The sequence below is a fragment of the Dendrobates tinctorius genome, unplaced genomic scaffold (assembly GCF_039654945.1).
Source record: "Dendrobates tinctorius isolate UK_male_01 unplaced genomic scaffold, ASM3965494v1 ptg000138l, whole genome shotgun sequence".
Classification (NCBI taxonomy): Eukaryota; Metazoa; Chordata; class Amphibia; order Anura; family Dendrobatidae; genus Dendrobates; species Dendrobates tinctorius.
Genome location: NW_027361806.1, coordinates 16,824,629 through 16,843,927, shown reverse-complemented (window position 1 = coordinate 16,843,927; position 19,299 = coordinate 16,824,629). Strand labels below are relative to the sequence as shown.

The following is a 19,299-nucleotide window of genomic DNA, read 5'->3' as shown; positions in this document are numbered from 1 at the left end:
TGCCAGAAGGCTCAGACTGGCCCATAGGGTAACAGGGGAATCCCCCGGTGGGCCCCTGTGCTATGTGGGCCTCTAACCCCACTGTATGGGCAGTGCTTGGCATAATTCACTCTGTACAGAAATAAAAAACAGCATCTCATCATTCATTAACCAAACTACACAGTTTATTATGTAGAGATATGGATAAATTTGTGAACGAGGGGAGTGTAATATTTGTATGCAGGTGAAAAGTGGGCCCCCAAAGTCAATGTTTCTGGTGGGCCCTTAGCACCCCAGTCCGATACTGCTTGCCAGGGTTTCCGGATGCTGCTGTCTCTGGCCGGAGACATACCTGCAGGTACAGAACCATTAATTGTTGCAGACTCCTTTAGTTTAGACCTAATGGATTGGAAAACGGAGGACAGGCGATTAGTACAAATATTCAGACCTGGATGGATTTGTTGAGCAGATTAGGAGGTCACCAGTAACCCTATTTCTTGGGAGAATATTGGGGTTAGAGGTGACCAAATGTCAGAGTATGTCATAAAGATTGCCGCGCAGTCCTGACACTTACTGTAATTTTTTGGGGTTGATCAAACAGTAGTTACTGCCCATTTTAGAACATCTTCAGAATTTTAGGGTTATACTATAGTGTGGATTCAGATATGGTGGACACAGAGGTACGGTACTTCACATTGTAGAGCCGCCATTACAATGTGGTTTCTACATTGTTGCATTTGGTTGTGATTGTAACAGCCGTATCCACAACAAAGTAGCTTTGTAACACAGCTCGCTTATCGTATTCATTCCTGATATAAGTGAATAGAAAAATTCTTAATTCCCAATCAGAGGTTGAAAACTTCTCCTGACCGAAGCTGCTCACAAAGCAGACTGGGACCTGACCACTCATGTAAGTTTAGGTGCGGTGACAGTCACTGGTGAAGTGATGGAGGGAAGATACGCGTCACTGCGCATGATGGCGTCAGTGATGTAAAACCAGAAGTTTCCTCCAGCACACTGCGTGTTGGGCCAGTTTATATAAAGGTATATGATGGGCTGGTTTTAGTGGACCTCCATAGAGCAGGTGGGAGAAGGTCCACGTATCTCCCCTGCAGTGTCCTTATAGGACCTGTGTGATGTCAGGATCATGTGATCAGTCACACGATGGAGGGATCACAAGGTCTGGGCTTAAATGGCTAACTGCCAAAGCCTTCAGTGGTTCCTGGAGAGCAGGCAGACCTGGCTGCTGCCTACGGCCCCCTGCTGGTTCCACAACGGAGCGCACAACTCAAATAGCACAAGGCAGCTCTTCGCTTTGCAGAAGAGGCAGATATCATCTTTCCCGTTCTGCAATGCAAGCCTTTCCCAGCGCTGCCTTATTTATTGTAATGTGGGGCGTGTGTGCGCGGGGGGGGGGGGGGTCGGTCGTGATCCTGGAGGAACTGACCTGACTTGCGATCTGTATGTTGTCCTGGTATATGGTCATCCATCCTCACTCCTACAGGGTTCAGGGTACGTGCACACACTGCGTAATCTGCTGCGGATTCATCCGCGCGGATTTTGCAAAATCCACAGGTCAAAAGACCTGTGGTTTATCTGCGGATTATCCTGCGGTTTGGCTCTATGGTTCCACCATCTCCACAATGGAGGAGATAGGAATCCGCAGAAAGAATTGACATGTCAATTTTTTCTGCGGTTTAGAAACAGCAGATAATCCGCACGGAAAATTCCGCAGCGTCTGCACAGCGGTTTCCATTTTCCATAGGGAATAATGGTACTGTACACCGCAGTGCTGCGCATCCGCAGTGGCCAAATCCACTGCGGATCTGCAGCAAAATCCGCAGTGTGTGCACACCCTCAGGGTTATCATTTATACTGTCACCTGATCACTGGCGTAGTCCCATCGCTGAACAGCAGCGCCTGTCTGGAAACAGTACTGGAGCTGTGCTGCCACCCAGGAGTTTTCCCATATAGACACTACTTCATTGGTAAGTTTTTTTTCTGCACCAGTCACACACTGCACAGCAATACAAACCTCCAATGTAATAAACATTTCAAAAATGAAAAAAAAAAAAAAACGCAAAATGATATAGAAAAAAAAAAGATTGATACCTGCTGTCACTAATCAGGATCCAGCACAGGCCACTCTGTGGTGGGCGCTGTGATCTCTAACCACAGGACCACTGCATTCTGTAATAAGCTGCAGCAGTCAGGTGACGAGCGGAGCGCCATCAGAAACACATACGTTGACAGACCGTACAAGTCACCTTATGGGCTCGCTCACATTAGTGTATAACACGGCCCAGTGTACCAGGAGTAATGACGTCTCTGTGATCGCTAGTCACAGGACCATTGCGTTCTGTAATAGGGCTCGCTAGGACTAGCGAGAGAAGTGCACTGATTATCCTAATGACATTCGACACAAACTCTCATCAGGGTTTAAGCAGAGTGTCAGTTCCCCATGATCCGATTCTCTCACATGAGAGAATGGGATCACAGGTACAGTGAGCTTAATTTCTCCATGGTCTCTGTGTGCGTACACCGGACTGCACTTGGATAACATCTGAGTGCAGTCTGATGTCTCACATGCATCCATAGACTTGCATAAGTCCATAAGGTCCAAATTGTGGAGCGCACGCTGCCATTGTCTTTTTATGCAGGTCTGTGCTGTCCCACAGTATAACTTTAGGTCGAGTGGTATCCAATAAAACATCGCATAACACTCGGCTGTGTTATGCGCTAATGTGAGCGAGCCCATAAGCTGCATCAGTCAGGTTACTTGTATGATCTATCATCGTATGTTTTCATAATGGCGCTCTACTCAATTCACCTGACTGCTGCAGCTCATTACAGAACGCAGTGGTCCTGTGGTTAGAGATCAGTGACGTCATCACTCCTGATGCCAACGCACACCACAGAGCGGCTGGTGCAGGATCCTGATGAGTGACAGCAGGTATCAACCATTTAATTATTTCTAGTGAATCCAAGCCGCCATGCAAGATTATATTTAGCCCAGACAACACTGTTCAAGGGGGTTCTCAAGATTAGAAAATATCACTTATCCACAGGATAATTTTCAGATCTCTGGGGTCCAACCAATCCCAAGAATCAGGGCTAGAGCCCCAGCTGAATGGAGCAGAGATCGATCATGTGCACCACCACTCCATTAATTCTTAAAAAAAAATTGGGGGGGGGCGCATTCTTTGAAGGACAAAGTGACATTTTTAGTGATACCATTTTTTTTTCTGCACACCTTTTGAACATGTTTGCCCTTTTTTTTTTTTCTTTAGAGCTTGGGTCGTTATGGATGTGGTGATAACAATTGTGCATCATATTGTAGTTATGTCCCTAGGTTTTAGAAGAGGAAAACAGAAAAAAAAAGGGAAGCAACAAATGTGGCCAATTCTGTACTAATATCCCTCATCCTGGTATATATATGTCCCCAATCCAGGTATATATGGCCCCCTCATCCCTATCCTGCTATGCACCACTCCAATCCCCATCCTGGTACACATGGTCACCTCATGCATATCCTGGTACACATAGCCCCCTTCTTGGACAGAAATGTTGTCTTTGTTATGTGAATGGCTTCTTGGCGCTTAAAAATGTTGCTACTAGCTCAAAACTCACTTCAATGCATTGAATTGACTGTAATGCTGTTGTTAGTGCAATATTTCAGAAACTGGGGCCCCACTCTGAATTTTGCCTAGGGCCACAATATGTCTAAAACTGGCCCTGCTGGAGAGATAGAACTCCAGGAAGGTGTGTGCTCAAACTGAACCGTGGACATTGCTGTCTGTGAGCGGGCAGATCCTACTTAGAAATGGAATGTGTTTTTTTGTTTCACCTGGAGGGCTGTCTTTACTTTCCCAGCTTGGTTTATGCTGCTACAATAAACCAAGCATTTCATTAAAGAGACAGTGTTCCAGTTTCACCTCTGTGTCCAGCCGAGTGAGCCGCTCTACCACAGGGCTTACTACGTTGATGGCCACAGTCAAGCATATACACAATGGCGACCACAATCTTTATTTAACCCTCTTGTGTTCCCACACTTATCTGTAGGTATTTTCACAGGTGGAAGAATCACAGAAATTTCTGCGACAAAGTTTCTTTCCTTAGATGTGATTGGGGGTGTTTCTGCAGCGGGTTCATTTGTTACCTTTATTTAGATGTATGGAAGTCACAGAAATTTTGACAAAAAAAAAAAAGACTTACCATGTGTGCACGATGATATTAGATCAGTAGTGAGAGCATGCTATTAATAATCTGGCAAGGAATGATGGTCACCATCCTCGGTGAGAACCCAATATAGACCTATAGTTAAGGGAATGAAATTGTAATAACGTGCCACTAATCCCACCCATTTCAGCTGTGAACCGTTTTAGGACGTTGGCTTCCCAAAAGTGTAAAACAAGAGGAAGGAGGGAGGTCTATGCTGCCTCCCTGCCACATATTAGTCAGGAATATACCCCGGCAGAATTTTTGCTTTCTTGGCCTTTTTTTTCAGAGAATATGAATAACACCTAAACCTTTTCTCCACTCATGGATAGTGGTTGGGTGAAGCCATTTGTCAAACTACTGTGTTTTCTCTTTTTAAATCATAATGACAACCCAATGTAAAACTTTTGAGCACAACTGTAGAGAACTATATCTGGAGAACACACAGGAGGGTTCTGGAAAGAAAAAAAAAAAAGAGACAAAGCTGTCCCACGTCTGGGACTACATTGTACAATATATTTATGGCATAGCCATGTGTATATATGTAAGAGAGGCGTTGACCCCCTTACAGTGTTACTCTATAATACAGCATCAGAGGTATTACGATAATTCATAGAGCCAGAATGCACGATATAAAAGGGGCTCACCAGCTGGTCGTTCTTGTCTCCTCAGTGTCTGGATGCTGTTATAAAGCTATAAAGAAAATGCAGCAAACCAGAACGTTTCTTTTCACTTTTTTTTAATAAAATAACTGGGATGCATTAAATAGACAGAAACTAAAATCTCAAGCATGAAACTCCGCAGACTAGAACAGGGAGACCTCACAGCAAACGTTACAGCGGGGAATTCACCGAAAATGGTGACAAACTTGATGCCTGGAAACAAATGTCTCTTTTCGCAGCCTCTGGGAAGTAATGAATGGAAACTTGGTCCAGGCGACATGAATATAAAAACCATAATAAAATATGTGTCACAATGTAAAGCCTTTATGTAATAATGTTTCAAAGGTAAATCAACCGTCGCATAGATCACCAATGCTCCCCCTATACGATCCTGCATCATGTTTCAATTTCCAGCGACTCCCACCACATTTCTTCTTCGTGTCAGAGGAGTTAAAATGCCACAAAATAGTTTGCAAATTTCAAACTGAAATTATGAAAAAAATGCAGATTGATTCAGATAATTTAGTCTATGAGATGTGTCTTTTATTAAAGCTCAGCCCAAAGGGTATAAGCAACAATAACATAAGCAAAATCATTAGCATGCCTGCATTGTCTGAAATTCACCTTCAGAGGATACTTTTCTATACCTGTCATTCTTTACACTTCAGCTCTGCTCATTCAGACTGAATGCACTACATAGTACCCTATACCTCCACAGTGTATCAGTTTTGCCCAGACTGTTCTTTGAAGGTCTTGTATCGCCTCCATAATGTCTCTAGCCTCTCGCGGTCCTGCGCATGGCTTTGTCACTCAATCTGCCTTGTCTTAGCTGAAACATAAATTGTGATCTCATTGGCCTTCGTGTCTGAAAAGTTAGTCGATAGGACGGTATGGGCAAAAACTGTTAATTTTGCTGTTTAAAAGGAAGTACAGGAAAAATGATGATTCTTCTGTTCACGTCCTATAGATTGTATCTAGACTGGTATTTACCTGTGACTACACCACCCTCGTAATTGTTAGTCTATGGTGAGTCACTCACTAGTACGTGCGACTGTCCTGCAACTTTTTCTTTCAGGCGTTCAAGGTTTGAAATCTTTCATGGATCGAAATATCAATAAGTAAAAAAAAAAAAAAAAAAATATGGCAGTCTTTGCATGGGTCAATGTAACTCCAGCTTTGCACCTCGATAACATGGAACACATGCTGAGGTTGCGATATTTTACATAGCACCAACTGGATGTTACAGAGATTACACATAAAGGAGCTCTTAGCCAAATTGCCCTTTTTGTCATAACTTCAGTTCTCCTTTTAATTTTTTGTGGCAGATTTTCTCTATTGACGTATATTTGTGGAGTTTGTCAATGGCACTCATTAAAGTTGTTGTGTATTGATAGAGCGGACACTTCTCTATAGGCTTTTTTAACTGTAATTTGCCCTGTAAGACTCAAAGGGGAAGAAGAGTCATTAGTTTTTTTTGACAGAATTGTGGCGTAAAACAGTTTCAAGTGTTTGTGCAACTCACAGTTACGCAATTTTTTTGTCTTTTTTTACACTAGTCCTATCAATCTTTGAAAACCTTTTTGAAAACTGGGCCGGAATTAACAAGTCATCATCATTTAAGCTTTAAAACTGGTGTAAATTATGATAATAATGTTATCCAGTCCATGACTGCATTTCTTTCGGGGGACACGGCAGAGGGAAGATACACCAAATTAGTTAAGAACGCACTCCTTAACTCGCTTCATAGGGACCAACTTAAAAAAATTCCAGACTTGATAAATTGGGGAAAAAGTGTCCATATGTTATCATGCCAGAGAATATGGGAAGCAAGGTGTGCCACAGTCCGCGCTGCTGAGTCCACAAAATCACCTGGGATGCAAGATGTTGTAACAAAGTACTTCTTTATTCCTTCCTACGTGTTTCGGCGCCCTTCCTGGCACCTTCCTCAGGGATAATCCCTGATTATGATAATCCCTGATTATCCCTGAGGAAGGTGCCAGGAAGGGCGCCGAAACGCGTAGGAAGGAATAAAGAAGTACTTTGTTACAACATCTTGCATCCCAGGTGATTTTGTGGACTCAGCAGCGCGGACTGTGGCACACCTTGCTTCCCATATTCTCTGGCAGTTTTTCCACGTTGGAGTGGTCGGTGGAGGTCCTGCAGCAGCTGATACTGTGTTATGTCTTCAAGCCAGTTGTGGGTCACACAACTGGAATAGGTGAGTGGAATTGCATTACACCACTCACATCGTAGTGTCACTAGTGATAGGGCACTATTGCGCCTCTTGTTCCCCCACCCTTTTCGTATTCATATGTTATCATGGATGAATGGCCAGAATATAATATTTCATTGCTCCTGCAGCGGTCACTGCAGGGGAAATGTCTCACAAGAGTCCCACAACAAAATTTGTTTGTCAGGATGCAGATTGGTGCAGAGGTTCCAAACTTATAGGGAATGTTTTTGTTGAGAGACCACCTTTAACTTTATTATTCAGATGTAATACTAGAAAACACCTCTCCTAAATATGGCTACAGGACCCAAACATATCTAGATAGCTTTAGTAATTCAGATAGATTTCCCATAATGCTTTGCCCCTGGCATTAGTAACACAGATTCATGGTTCCAAAATAACACAATCGCTGTAATGTCCCTTGATTTTGCATTTGAAAGTTTTATTGATTTATTTGACAAACCTTGTTCTGTGTGGGTTCTATTTTTTATTTCTTCCAATCCCGGGAAAACCTTCTGACGTGGTCATGCAAATGTCATGTCCGAATGGTTTGCATGTTTGGAGGTTGTAGTCATGTGCATAGACAAGGATTCAAGACATTATTTACACCTTAGGCACCCCCTATCAGAGCTACTGATATTATACATCTGAATCTAAATATGGGCAGCAATTTGTGGGCCCTGAAGCCATTATGGAGTTAAGATGTCACGCTGGGAGTTGTAGTTCCACACCTGCTGGAGGGCCACAGATTGCAGCCCACTCTTTTATATTTACACAAGTCTCCTTATAAGCAGTGTGCCTTTCAGCATTACTACTACGTTTTTTTTCCCTTTATATATATTTATATGTATATATAACCGCTTAAATTACATCCATTTATCAATGGTAAAATGTTGAAACGAGAGTCTAACTGCCAAAATACAGCCTCACTGAATTAAGTACAATTTACAAATACGATAATTACATTTTTTTTTTTAAAACCATCAACAATATTACACCTAGATATAAATACTGCAGGACGGGGAAACACGAAGGTCTCTGCGGAAAATGCTCAGGCAGAAGTTGACGCAACTTCCAGCAGAACTTTCCCGCGTTCCAAATAAGAGTTCATGAGCTTTAAAATTACAACCTGTAGGGGAAACATTGCTCCCTGGGGCATAATCCACCATTACACATCAGCCAGGTACTTTCCTAAAAGAAAAATACATGAAAAAAAAGATAATTAGCTGTAAATGGAGCGGATTTTACAGTTTTGTCCATCGGGTACATTAAATTCAGTCAGAAGGGAAAAAAATGGAGATATGGTGATACATTAGAACTTTACTTGCCAAAAATGACCCACGTGAATAAAAAAAAAAAATTAACCCCCCCCCCCAAAAAAAAGCTAAAATAGGGATTTTTGTGTACTCACCGTAAAATCCTTTTCTCTGAGCCAGTCATTGGGGGACACAGAGAGAGACAGTGGGTGTTATGCTGCTTGCCACTAGGAGGACACTAAGTAAACCAGAAAAAAAGTTAACTCCTCCCCTGCAGTATACACCCTCTCACTGGATGAGATATCTCCAGTTCAGTGAAAAAAGCAGTAGGAGCTTAAACAGTCAACAATAACCATAACTATGTCAAAACCTAAGAATGCTACAAATGAGCCAGTAGGCTAAACAGGGCGGGTGCTGTGTCCCCCAATGAATGGCTCGGAGAAAAGGATTTTACGGTGAATACACAAAAATCCCTATTTCTCCTACGCCTCCTTGGGGGACACAGAGACAGTGGGATGTCCTAAAGCAGTCCCTGGGTGGGGAGCATACATCTGCTAATACCCCATGTACCACTGAGTCAACACTGAGGTACTGTCGATTGCAGGATGCGTCTGCCGAGAGCTGCATCCGTAGAGGCCCGAGAATGAATTTGGTAATGTATTGTAAAAGTATGCAGGCTGGACCAAGTCGCAGCCTTGCAGACCTGTTCTGCCGAGGCCTGGTGCCGAATGGCCCAAGAGGCGCCCACTGACTGGGTAGAGTGCGCCTTAATCCCCGTTGGGACAGGCGCGTTCCTGACACGGTATGATTCCTGAATCGCTGAGCGAATCCACCTGGCTAGCGTTGCTTTTGAAGCAGCTAGACACTTCCTATGCCCCTCTGGAAGTATGAACAGGGCATCTGACTTGTGGAAGGGAGCCGTCTGCGAGATGTACCGTCTCAGCGCCCTAACCACATCCAGGGTGTGGAGGGCCTTCTCAATGTGATGGGACTGGTGCCGGACAAAAGGAAGGCAAAACAATTTCCTCGTTGAGATGGAAAGAGGAGACGACCTTGGGTAGGAAGGACGGGGACGTCCTGATGAAAATTCAGGAACGGAGAGCAGCAGGACAGGGCTGCCAATTCCGAAACGCGTCTGATTGACGTAATTGCCACTAGAAAGACCACTTTCCAAGAGAGGACGGTCAATGACACGTCCTGCAGTGGTTCGAAAGGAGCGTCCTGTAAGGCCCAGAGAACCAGGTTAACGTCCCATGATTCCAATGGCCTTCTATAAGGAGGCGCCACATAGTAAACTCCTTGAGTGAACGTCTTGACCTGAGGTTTGGTGGCAATTTTGCATTGGAAAAGCACTGACGAGGCCGAAATTTGGCCCTTGAGCGAGCTAAGCGTGAGGCCTGATTTTAAGGAACTCCAATACGGCCGGAATGGAGAACACCAGAGGGGATCGACCATGATCCTTGCACCATGAAAAGATTTTCCAGGTGCGGTGATAGATACGTCTGGACACAGTCTTACTAGCACTAATCATGGTGGAAATCACGTCATGAGAGAACCCAGCCTGTGCTAAAATCCAGGATTCAACGGCCACGCCGTCAAAGACAGGGCCCCGGAGTTCTGGTGGCAAATTGCGCCCTGAGAGAGCAGATCCGTGCGATCTGGAAGTCGCCAGGGGACGTCGGCAACTAGTTGTATTGGATCTGCATACCATGCTCGGCACGGCCAATCTGGCGCGACTAGGATCACTGGTACACCCTCCGCTCTGATCTTGACCATCGGAAGCAAGAGAAGAGGGGGAAAGATGTGTGGGAGCCGGGAACCGGTGCCGTGGCAGAACTAGGGCGTCCGCTCCGATTGCGCATGGATCGCGTGATCGGGCAATGAACCGAGACAACCTTGTTGTTTAGTCTGGAAGCCATGAGGTCCACATCTGGAGTCCCCCAACGATGACAAATCTGCTGAAAGACTTCCGGATGAAGAGACCACTCTCCCGAGGCAATGCCTTGGCGACTGAGGAAATCTGCCGCCCAATTTTCTACGCCAAGGATGTGAATTGATTAGATGGGCGAATGGTTGGTCTCAGCCCAATAGAGGATGTGACTCACTTCGTGCATGGCCATCCTGCTCCGGGTACCTCCCTGGCGGTTGATATACGCTACAGCCGTGGCGTTGTCGGATTGGATCCTGATGGGGTGACCTGCGAGGAGATGGTGGAAACTCCGTAGAGCAAGTCTGATCGCTCGTATCTCCAAAATGTTGATGGGGAGACGAGACTCTCGGGTCGACCAACGACCCTGTGCCGTGTGGTGACGAAAGACCGCACCCCAGCCGAGAAGACTTGCGTCAGTGGTTACGACCAATCATCTTACTGGGAGAAAAGACCTCCCTTGATTCAGGGAGGACCTCAGTGTCCACCACCTGAGGGCTTGCCTGACCTGCAGGGACAGAAGGATCCGATGGTCCAGGGAGAACGGGTTCTTGTCCCAAGCTAACAGCAACGCATGTTGCAATGGACGGAGATGGAACTGTGCAAATGGAACTGCTTCCATCGCAGACACCATCTTTCCGTGAACTCTCATGCTGAAACGAATGGAGTGAGAAGCTGGTCGGAAAAGAGTCCGCACTGCCTGTTGTAAGGCTTGCGTCTTTTCTGGAGGGAAAATGGGCAACCCGCGGGAAGTGTCCAAGATCATTCCTAAAAAGTAAATCTGCTGAGCCGGTTTCGGGGAAGACTTTTCGAAGTTTATCTTCCACCCCAGGCGCGAAAGTGTATTTACTGTTATCTCCACGGATTCCTCGCAGGCTGGAAGGGACAGACCCTTGAAGAGCAGTATCATCCAGATACGGTAACACCACTACTCCCCGAGTGGAGAATGGCCATGACAGCCGCCATGACCTTGGTAAAGACCCTGGGGGTGGTGGTGAGTCCGAAGGGCAAGGCAACAAACTGGAAGTGTTCCTCGTGAATTGCAAAACACAGGAACTGCTGTTGGGACGGGCAGATCGGTATGTGAAGGTAAGCGTCCTTGATGTCGATGGATGCTATGAACTCTCCTTTTTCCATGGAAGCGACAACTGATCGGAGAGATTCCATTTGGAATCGCCGTACCCTGACAAACTGATTTAACAGTTTGAGATCCAGAATGGGTCGCATCGTCCTGTTCTTCTTTGGAACCACAAAAAGGTTTGAATAAAATCCTCTGAACCTTTCGTGATGAAGGACCGGAATGATGACTCCGTCCCTTAAAAGAGCTTGAACAGCCCGAAGGAAGGAGGAGAGGAAAAAGCGAGTTGGAGGGAGAGAGGAAAACTATCTTGTATCCGGAGGACACCAGCTCCCTGACCCACTTGTCATGGATGACCGCGAGCCAGGTGTGGCTGAAGGAAAATAGGCGACCGCCTACTCTGTCGGTGACTGCTGGATACCGCATCAAGTAATTGGGCAGATCTATGAGATCTGGCTCCCCTAGATCCCGAAGCCCTAGGCCTGGGTTTCCAAGAGCGGTTAGGTCTGTATGAGACCTGGGAGCCTCTGTCTCCGCGCGGGGACGGACCTGATCCGGAAGAGAAGGTAGAGGAGGACCAACCAAAACTGTTGCGAAAAGATCGAAAGCGCGTCGGCGGTTGGTTGCGAAACGGCCGAACAGCGTTTTGTTGAGGAAGGAATTTACTTTTTCCTCCGGTAGCATCAGAAATGAGCTGATCCAGTTTCTCTCCAAAAAGACAACCCGTTTAAAAGGGGAGAGAAGTCAACGATCTTTTAGATGTGGCATCCGCCTGCCAGTCGCGGAGCCATAGGGCTCTTCTAATGGAGATTGCATTAGCGGCAGTTTGAGCAGCGCAATTGGCGGCATCAAAAGAGGTGTCCACTACAAAGTCCGCTGTGTGAATTATCTGCCTGGTGACCGTGGTTGCCTCCAGAGGGAGATTGGTGCCCTGGAAGGAAGTAATCAAGACTTCTGCCCAAGCGGCCATTGCCTTAGTGACCCAAATTGCCACGAAAGATGGAAAAAGCGCTGCTCCTGAAGCTTCAAAAACTGAACGGGAAAGGTAGTCAATCTGACGATCGGAGGGGTTTCTGATTGAGGAACCCTCAGAAGCGGATAGGAGCGTTTTTGAAGCAAGATGCGATACAGGAGGGTCCACCGGAGGGGACTGTAACCAATCCTTCATAAGGTCTGGATCAAAAGGGTATTTAGCCTGATAGACTTTTGCCCTGTGAACCGCTTATGCGGACGATCCCTATGTTTCTGGACAATTTCCTTAAAGTCCAGATGGCTGGTACATAACCTACGCACACGCTTGGTTTTCTTAAGTGAGATAAGATGTGCTGGAGCGGGAACATTATCCTCATCCAACATCAGAATCCTGTTGACTGATTCTACAAGAGAATCAAGCGACTCTTGATTAGTTGGGGGATTCTGAGGGGCTGACGTGTTAGATTCGAGTTCAGAGTCGTGCTCGCTGAGATCTCCAGGAGAGGGAGAGCGAGAGACAGGAGTCGCAGATACTGAGGCGCGAACGGGACTAGGGGACGCGTCATGGGTCTGCTTTCTAGAGACTTGACCAGACTTGACCCCTGCTGTTGGACGGTTCCCGGCCAACGCCAGAGCCCTTCCTCGGGGGGGGGTTTAAGGACGCCTTCTGGCTTAAAGAGTCCTCCCGGAGGGAGAATATAGCCTGGGTCAGAGACTCCACCGACCGTGAAAGGGACGCAGCCCACCCAGGAGTACTAAACGCAGGAGGCCTGTCAGCAGCGGCGGCGAGGGGTGATTGAGCGCTGGTCGGGGCGCAGGCCGTGTCGCAGTCCGTGCATAACGGATTAGTCTGTGCACTAGGTAAGGCAGACTTGCAAGTGGTACACACGGTAAAAAACGCAGTGTGCTTTTTAGCAGCCAGTTTAGCCTCCTTAGATTGAGACATAGCGCTCTTGAAAGGGTTAGAGGAAGAGTCTGTCTGCAGCTGCAGGGAATGTGCCGGGAAGGGGTTAAGCTTTAATCTGAGGGCAGATGCAGCTTACCTGGTCCTGTGCTGTGTCCCCCGGGAGGAATAGCGGTGGCCCTGCGGTGTCACCCGGTATCCAGCAGAATGCTCGCCACACAGCTCGTGTCCAGAGCAGGCTGAGGTAAAAAGACATGGCCCCCCGAGATTAGAATTGCGCATCTCGTCAGGGATGAGAGGCGCTAAGAAGAGGGGGCGGCGATAATATCCAGGGCGGTGCTATTCAAATTGCGGCCTAGTAGGCCGGGAAAGTCGGGGGCTACATTTTTGAGCCGGCGGTAGGCGCCGGGGCAAGCGGCGCTATTAAAATTGCAGCTTAGCAGGCCGGGGACTACATTTTTCAGGCTACCTGTGGTATTGCCGAGGGGGGGGGGGGGGGCGGTGCACCGCCGCTGACGCTAAGTCAGTGCTTCTCCCGGGGGCCAGGACCCGACCCCATACCTCAACTCCAGTGCTCAGCGCTGTCCAGGTCATCTATGCAGGCTCTCATCCTTCTGTGGCTGATGTAGCAGAGCTGGGGGAGTTCTTAAAGGGGTATGCTCAATCGATCCTCCCTATGGTAGGGGGATGGAGTGCTATGGGGCTGATTCAGGGCCTTCGGAAGCGCTGTCCAGTCTTCTCCATTCCATGCGCTTGCCCTCGTATCCGTGGATTACCGGAACTTTCGCCATTATTGTCAGAGGAATCAGCCCCAAACATTGCAGGAAAGTGTACGGGGAGGTATACTCCACGTGCTTGCCTGTTGTTGGTTTGGGGGAGAGCGGGCCGTAGAAAGGAACCGTCTCCCCCTTCACTCCGTTAATTAAAATATAAAAATTTACAGAAAACTCAAAAATAATATAAAAACGGTGGGGTCTGAAACCAGACCCAAGTGCCTCCTACAGACACTATGCATGAACTGAAGATATCTCATCCAGCAAGAGGGTGAATACTGCAGGGGAGGAGTTAACTTTTTTTCTGGTTTACTTAGTGTCCTTCTTGAGGCAAGCAGCATAACACCCACTGTCTCTGTCTCTGTGTCCCCCAATGAGGCATAGGAGAAAGCTATAAAGCAAATAATATCTGTTCTAAAAAGAAGAAATGTCCTTTTTGATCCAAAAAATGGATCAGGCTGCTTCAATGAAGGTTATGAAGTGTTTGCAAATGGATCTTTAGTAATGTAAATGGACCAAGATTTAGAAATGAATTACGCTACTAATTTTTTTTTGGGATAGGGAGTCACTATGAGATGCAGTAAAACTGCGGTATCACTGCAATGTGTGCGTAACCTCCATCTTTCCTACAGAGAGAAACATTGCACGAAAATTTGAAGAATTTCAACACAAAGATACAAGACCTTTATTTCAGCACCATGTTGAAGTTCTTACAATTGTTGCAATAGGCTGTCTATTTAATGATGGGTGCACATTCAGTTATGTCCCTTTTCGGAAAAAATGTATACCATCCCACACAGCTGCTATTGCAGCTTTGGTTGCTCAACAGTAAATATTTCTAGTCATGATTTACAAACATAAAAGTACATTAATCATTTAGGAATTCCAGAAAAATGTCTGACAAGCCCTTTTGAGTTGTATTAGTGCCAGATTTTCCAAAAAATAGATGCAAAAATCTTTATATGTGGATTCCAGAGACTTTATTTGCTGAAGAGCTACAGGAAATTAATCAAGTTGGAATCGCTGTTCGTTTCGCTTACCTGCTGCAAACCTCTTTTTCACAAGTGATAACCTGTATCCACCTCCTACAAGCTCGATGTCACAACCAGACAAAGTGCTTCCTTCACTCGTGAACTGTACAGCTAATGGTGCCGGTTTACTGGGGCCTTCTGTGAGTTGGAACCTCGCAAGCAAAGAACCGACACCTTAAAAAAAAAAAAAAAAAAATTTATATATATATATATATATATATATATATATATATATATATATATATATATATATATATATATATATATATATCTCTCTAAAACAGACAAGTAAAAAAATAACAAAGAAAGCCAATAATGTGTATGTGTAAAAGCAGATGCAAATGTGTCCTGAATTTACCTCCATTTTCAGATTTCTGGGAAATATCTGGAATTTTCCATAATATCCTCTGTTGCTCTGCATTCCTGAAAAGAAGAAAATCAGTGAATGAAAGACGTATTCTTCACCATCCTCCGATCACTCACAGACCGTGCAGTAAATGTGATTATTGTGATATTTACACAGGTTATATTGTCAATAATAAACTTTGTACGGAAATTAATGTGCAAGTGCTCGGCTTTAAACGCAGTCTGCCTATAAAGTAAAAAATAAATGGACAGTAAAAATTCCCTTGTGAAGTGGATTACAGAGTAACCTGTTACTAGAGCTGTTGGTGATTGAAAGCTTCAGTAGCAAATGTTTAATTTCCCTACAGATCCTCCACAGGAAAAATGAAGCATTACACAGCTCCCATGAAAATCAATGAGAAGTCTATGTAATGCACAGATATTTCAGGTACTCCAATGTCAGACATATCCTTCTGCACTAATTTGAGGATACAGGAGGACCCGTAATCTGGGGCCGCTTCTCTATTAACTCTGATACAGCCCATTTTAAAATGGGTTCAATCAAGTTCTTTAAATAAGTGGTTTTATCCTATTAAATGGGTAAAAATGCAAAGTGGTTGTTAAAACAAGGAACTTTACAATTCACCTTTCACTAATAAATCCTCTCCCTTCTCGAGAACACAGGAATACAGTTGTGTGAAAAAATGTTTGCCCCTTCCCGATTTCCTATTCTTTTGCATGTTTGTCACACTTAAATGTTTCAGATCAAACAAATGTAAATATTAGACAAGGATAACACAAGTAATCACAAAATGCAGGTTTTTAAATTAGGGTCTTAAAAATCGAAACATACAACTGTAATCAAGCATTTGCGATAACTGGCAATGAGTCTTTTACAATGCTCTGGATGAATTTTGTCCCACTCATCTTTGCAGAATTGTAATTCAGCCACTTTGGAACGTTTCCGAGTTCTAAGGTCATGCCACAGGATCTCAATCTACCCGTTTCAGGTGGTTTTTTCCTGAGGAAGGAGTTCTGTGAGACTCTGAAACGCGTAGAATAAAGACCACTGTATTAATAATTTAGTGATTCGCAGAGCGGATTGTCTGACCACATTTTTTCTATTCTGAATCTTCTATGTTGGTCCCTTGTGGATCTGTGGTTCTGCAGCAGCGAATCCTCCATTGCCTGTTACAAAACTCCATTTGGTGAGTGTATTACTTGCAATTGTTATCTGCACACCGGATAATGCACTATTGCGCTATTTTTCTTTTACAGCAATCTTAGGATCTCAATCGTAATAAGGTCAGGACTTTGACTAGTCTACTCCAAAGTCTTAATTTTGGTTTCCTTAAGCCATTCAAAGGTAGACTTGCTGATGTGTTTTGAATAATTGTCCTGCTGCATAACCTAAGTGTTCTTCAGCTTGAGGTCACATTCCTGATGACGGGACATTCTCCATCAGGATTTTCTGGTAGACAGCAAAATTCATGGTTCCATTAACCACAGCAAGTCTTCTAGGTCCTGAAGAAGCAAAGCAGTCCCAGACCATCACCACCATATTTTACTGTTGGTATGATTTTCCTTTTCTGAAATGTTTTGTTACCTCTATGCCAGATGTAATGGGACATACACCTTCCAAAAAGTTCAGCTTTTGTCTCATCAGTCCACAGAATATTCTCCCAAAGTCTTGGGGATCATTAAGATGTTTTCTGGCAAAAGTGAGACGAGCCTTTATGTTCCTATTGCTCAGCTTGGTTTTCGTCTTGGAACTCTGCCATGCAGGCAATTTTTGTCCAATCTCTTTCTTATGATGGAGTCATGAACACGGACCTTAAATGAGGCCTGCAGTTCTTTGGATGTTGTTGTGGGGTCTTTTGTGACCTCTTGCATGAGTCGTCACTACACTCTTGGGGTAATTTTGGTCAGCCGGCCACTCCTGGGAAGATTCAGCACTGTTCCAGGTTTTCGCCATTGTGGATAATAATAATAGCTCTCATTGTGGTTCACTGGAGTTCCAAACCTTTAGAAATGACTTTATAACCTTTTCCCTATTACCGAATTTCTTTGGCATGATGTCTAGCTTGTAAGAATCTTTTAGTCTAATTTACTTTGTCAGGCAGGTCCTATTTAATTGATTTCTTGGGTGAGAACAGGTGTAATCAGGCCTGCGTGTGGCTAGGGAATTTGAACTCAACGTCTCAAATGTGATAAACCCATGGTTAATTTATGTTTTAAGGGGTTGGGGGGTGGCAATCACTTTATCACACAGGGCCCTGTAGGTTTGGATTTCTTTTTCCCTTAATGATAATAAAGGTGTTTATTTAAAAACTGCATTTTTTGATTACTTTGGTGATTTGAAACATTTAAGTGTGACAAACATGCATTGTGTGCTCTCCATCAGGGACAGTGCCAATAATGTCTGTAAAGCGCTCTGGAATTAATGGCGCTATATAAATGAGAAAAATAAATAAATAAATAGGAAATCGGGAAGGGGCAAACACTTTCACACAACTGTATCTAATTCAATTATGTATGGCTCGTTGAGATAGATAGCAGTCGCCTCAGAGATGTGGCTGGTCTCCTAGCTAAAGAGCGAGCACTTGCAAGATGTTTGCGATTCAGCTTGCATGCATGCGATGCTATGAAGCATTGCTGGGTCTGGCCAGCCTCAGCGCCCCTGTACTCCACCGATGCTCCAGAGGCAAAGATGAGAGCTTACTGTTGGGAGCAGGTGGTCAATCATACCACTGTACCGAATTGTCAAACTTCAGGAGCGCATTGCCCTGACCAAGGCAAAAGACAAACCGGGAAGCAGTGCACTCTGGAAGTTAGTAACAGGAGACAACCCCTCCAAAACTACAGCTTTGGGGTAGAGAACTTTTGATGGCATACATTGGCACTGAATTATTTTTGAAGGCCAGTTTCTTATTCTCTTTCTAAACCTTTGAGTTTTGTTTTCCTGCACTCAGCTCTCTGTCTGTGAAAAGAAATATTCATTGCATACAGAGACAAAAAAAAACACTGCTGGAATAGGTGCATGACTCGTTACAGTGTATCAGAGCTCTCCTTTGTAAAAAAAAACATGCACCTGTGTCAACCAAACAGGACCAGGACAGGATTTCCATTTACCAAAGGCAAACAGAAATGCAGAAAAAGGTGAGAAAATCTGTTAGAAATTCTAAGAGATTCATTACAATTATCCTCCAGTCTCTAGGATTTTTATATTATTTTGGTCCACTAAGTGTTCCCAACTTCTCGATGGATGCATCAGGCTGTATTACAAAGGGTTACTTTTGCAGACAAACAGCTTAGGGTCTTTCATTATAACGTACCAAACAGCAGTTGGAAGCACGGCCTGGAGTTTATTTACTCCACCATCTATAGGGATGACAAACTGGACGTTGTTCAGGGCAACGGGAGAGGCCATGGACTCAGGGTTGTACTTGTAGTCTATTCGAAGATCTGTGCTAGTAGCGTCACACCTCCAATTCACCGCAAGATTCAGAGGCGTAGACTGGAGCCCCTGGGAAGATACCTGATAACATACAAGAGAGGATAACAGCTGACCCCATTGCGAAGATCCTCAAATAAAACAATACAAGCAAGTGTCTATTCAATGTCCTGCACCGTTTTATCATCTGCATATTGATGTAATCAATATAATCAGTTCTGCAACATTGTACTTCAATGCAGCAAATATTTGTGCATACAGTAATTCCACCAGCAGAATAGTGCGTGAAGCTCTAGAGATGTAACTCAGGATCATTAATGTAATGTGTGTACACAGTGACTGCACCAACAGAATAGTGAGTGCAGCTCTGGGGTATAATACAGGATATAAATTAGGATCAGTAGAAGGCAAGTTATGTAGTTATTCCACCAGCAGAATACAGAGGGCAGCTCTGGAGTACAATATAGATG

At 44.7% G+C, this 19,299-nt stretch overlaps 1 protein-coding gene across 13 annotated transcripts in view; it reads right to left on the bottom strand.

The window, feature by feature from the left end:
- Window positions 1-7,510: 7,510 nt before the first annotated feature.
- Window positions 7,511-19,299, bottom strand: part of SGIP1 (SH3GL interacting endocytic adaptor 1) — a 130,789-nt gene continuing 119,000 nt past the window's right edge. For all 13 annotated transcript variants that reach the window (XM_073544707.1, XM_073544705.1, XM_073544709.1 and 10 more), the window contains 4 exons: window positions 18,711-18,913; window positions 15,389-15,453; window positions 15,040-15,204; window positions 7,511-8,280 (listed from right to left, as the gene is read on the bottom strand). In XM_073544707.1, coding sequence (XP_073400808.1) covers window positions 8,258-8,280; window positions 15,040-15,204; window positions 15,389-15,453; window positions 18,711-18,913 — 456 coding nt within the window. In that variant the 3' untranslated portion in view covers window positions 7,511-8,257. The remainder of the gene's footprint in view (window positions 8,281-15,039; window positions 15,205-15,388; window positions 15,454-18,710; window positions 18,914-19,299) is intronic.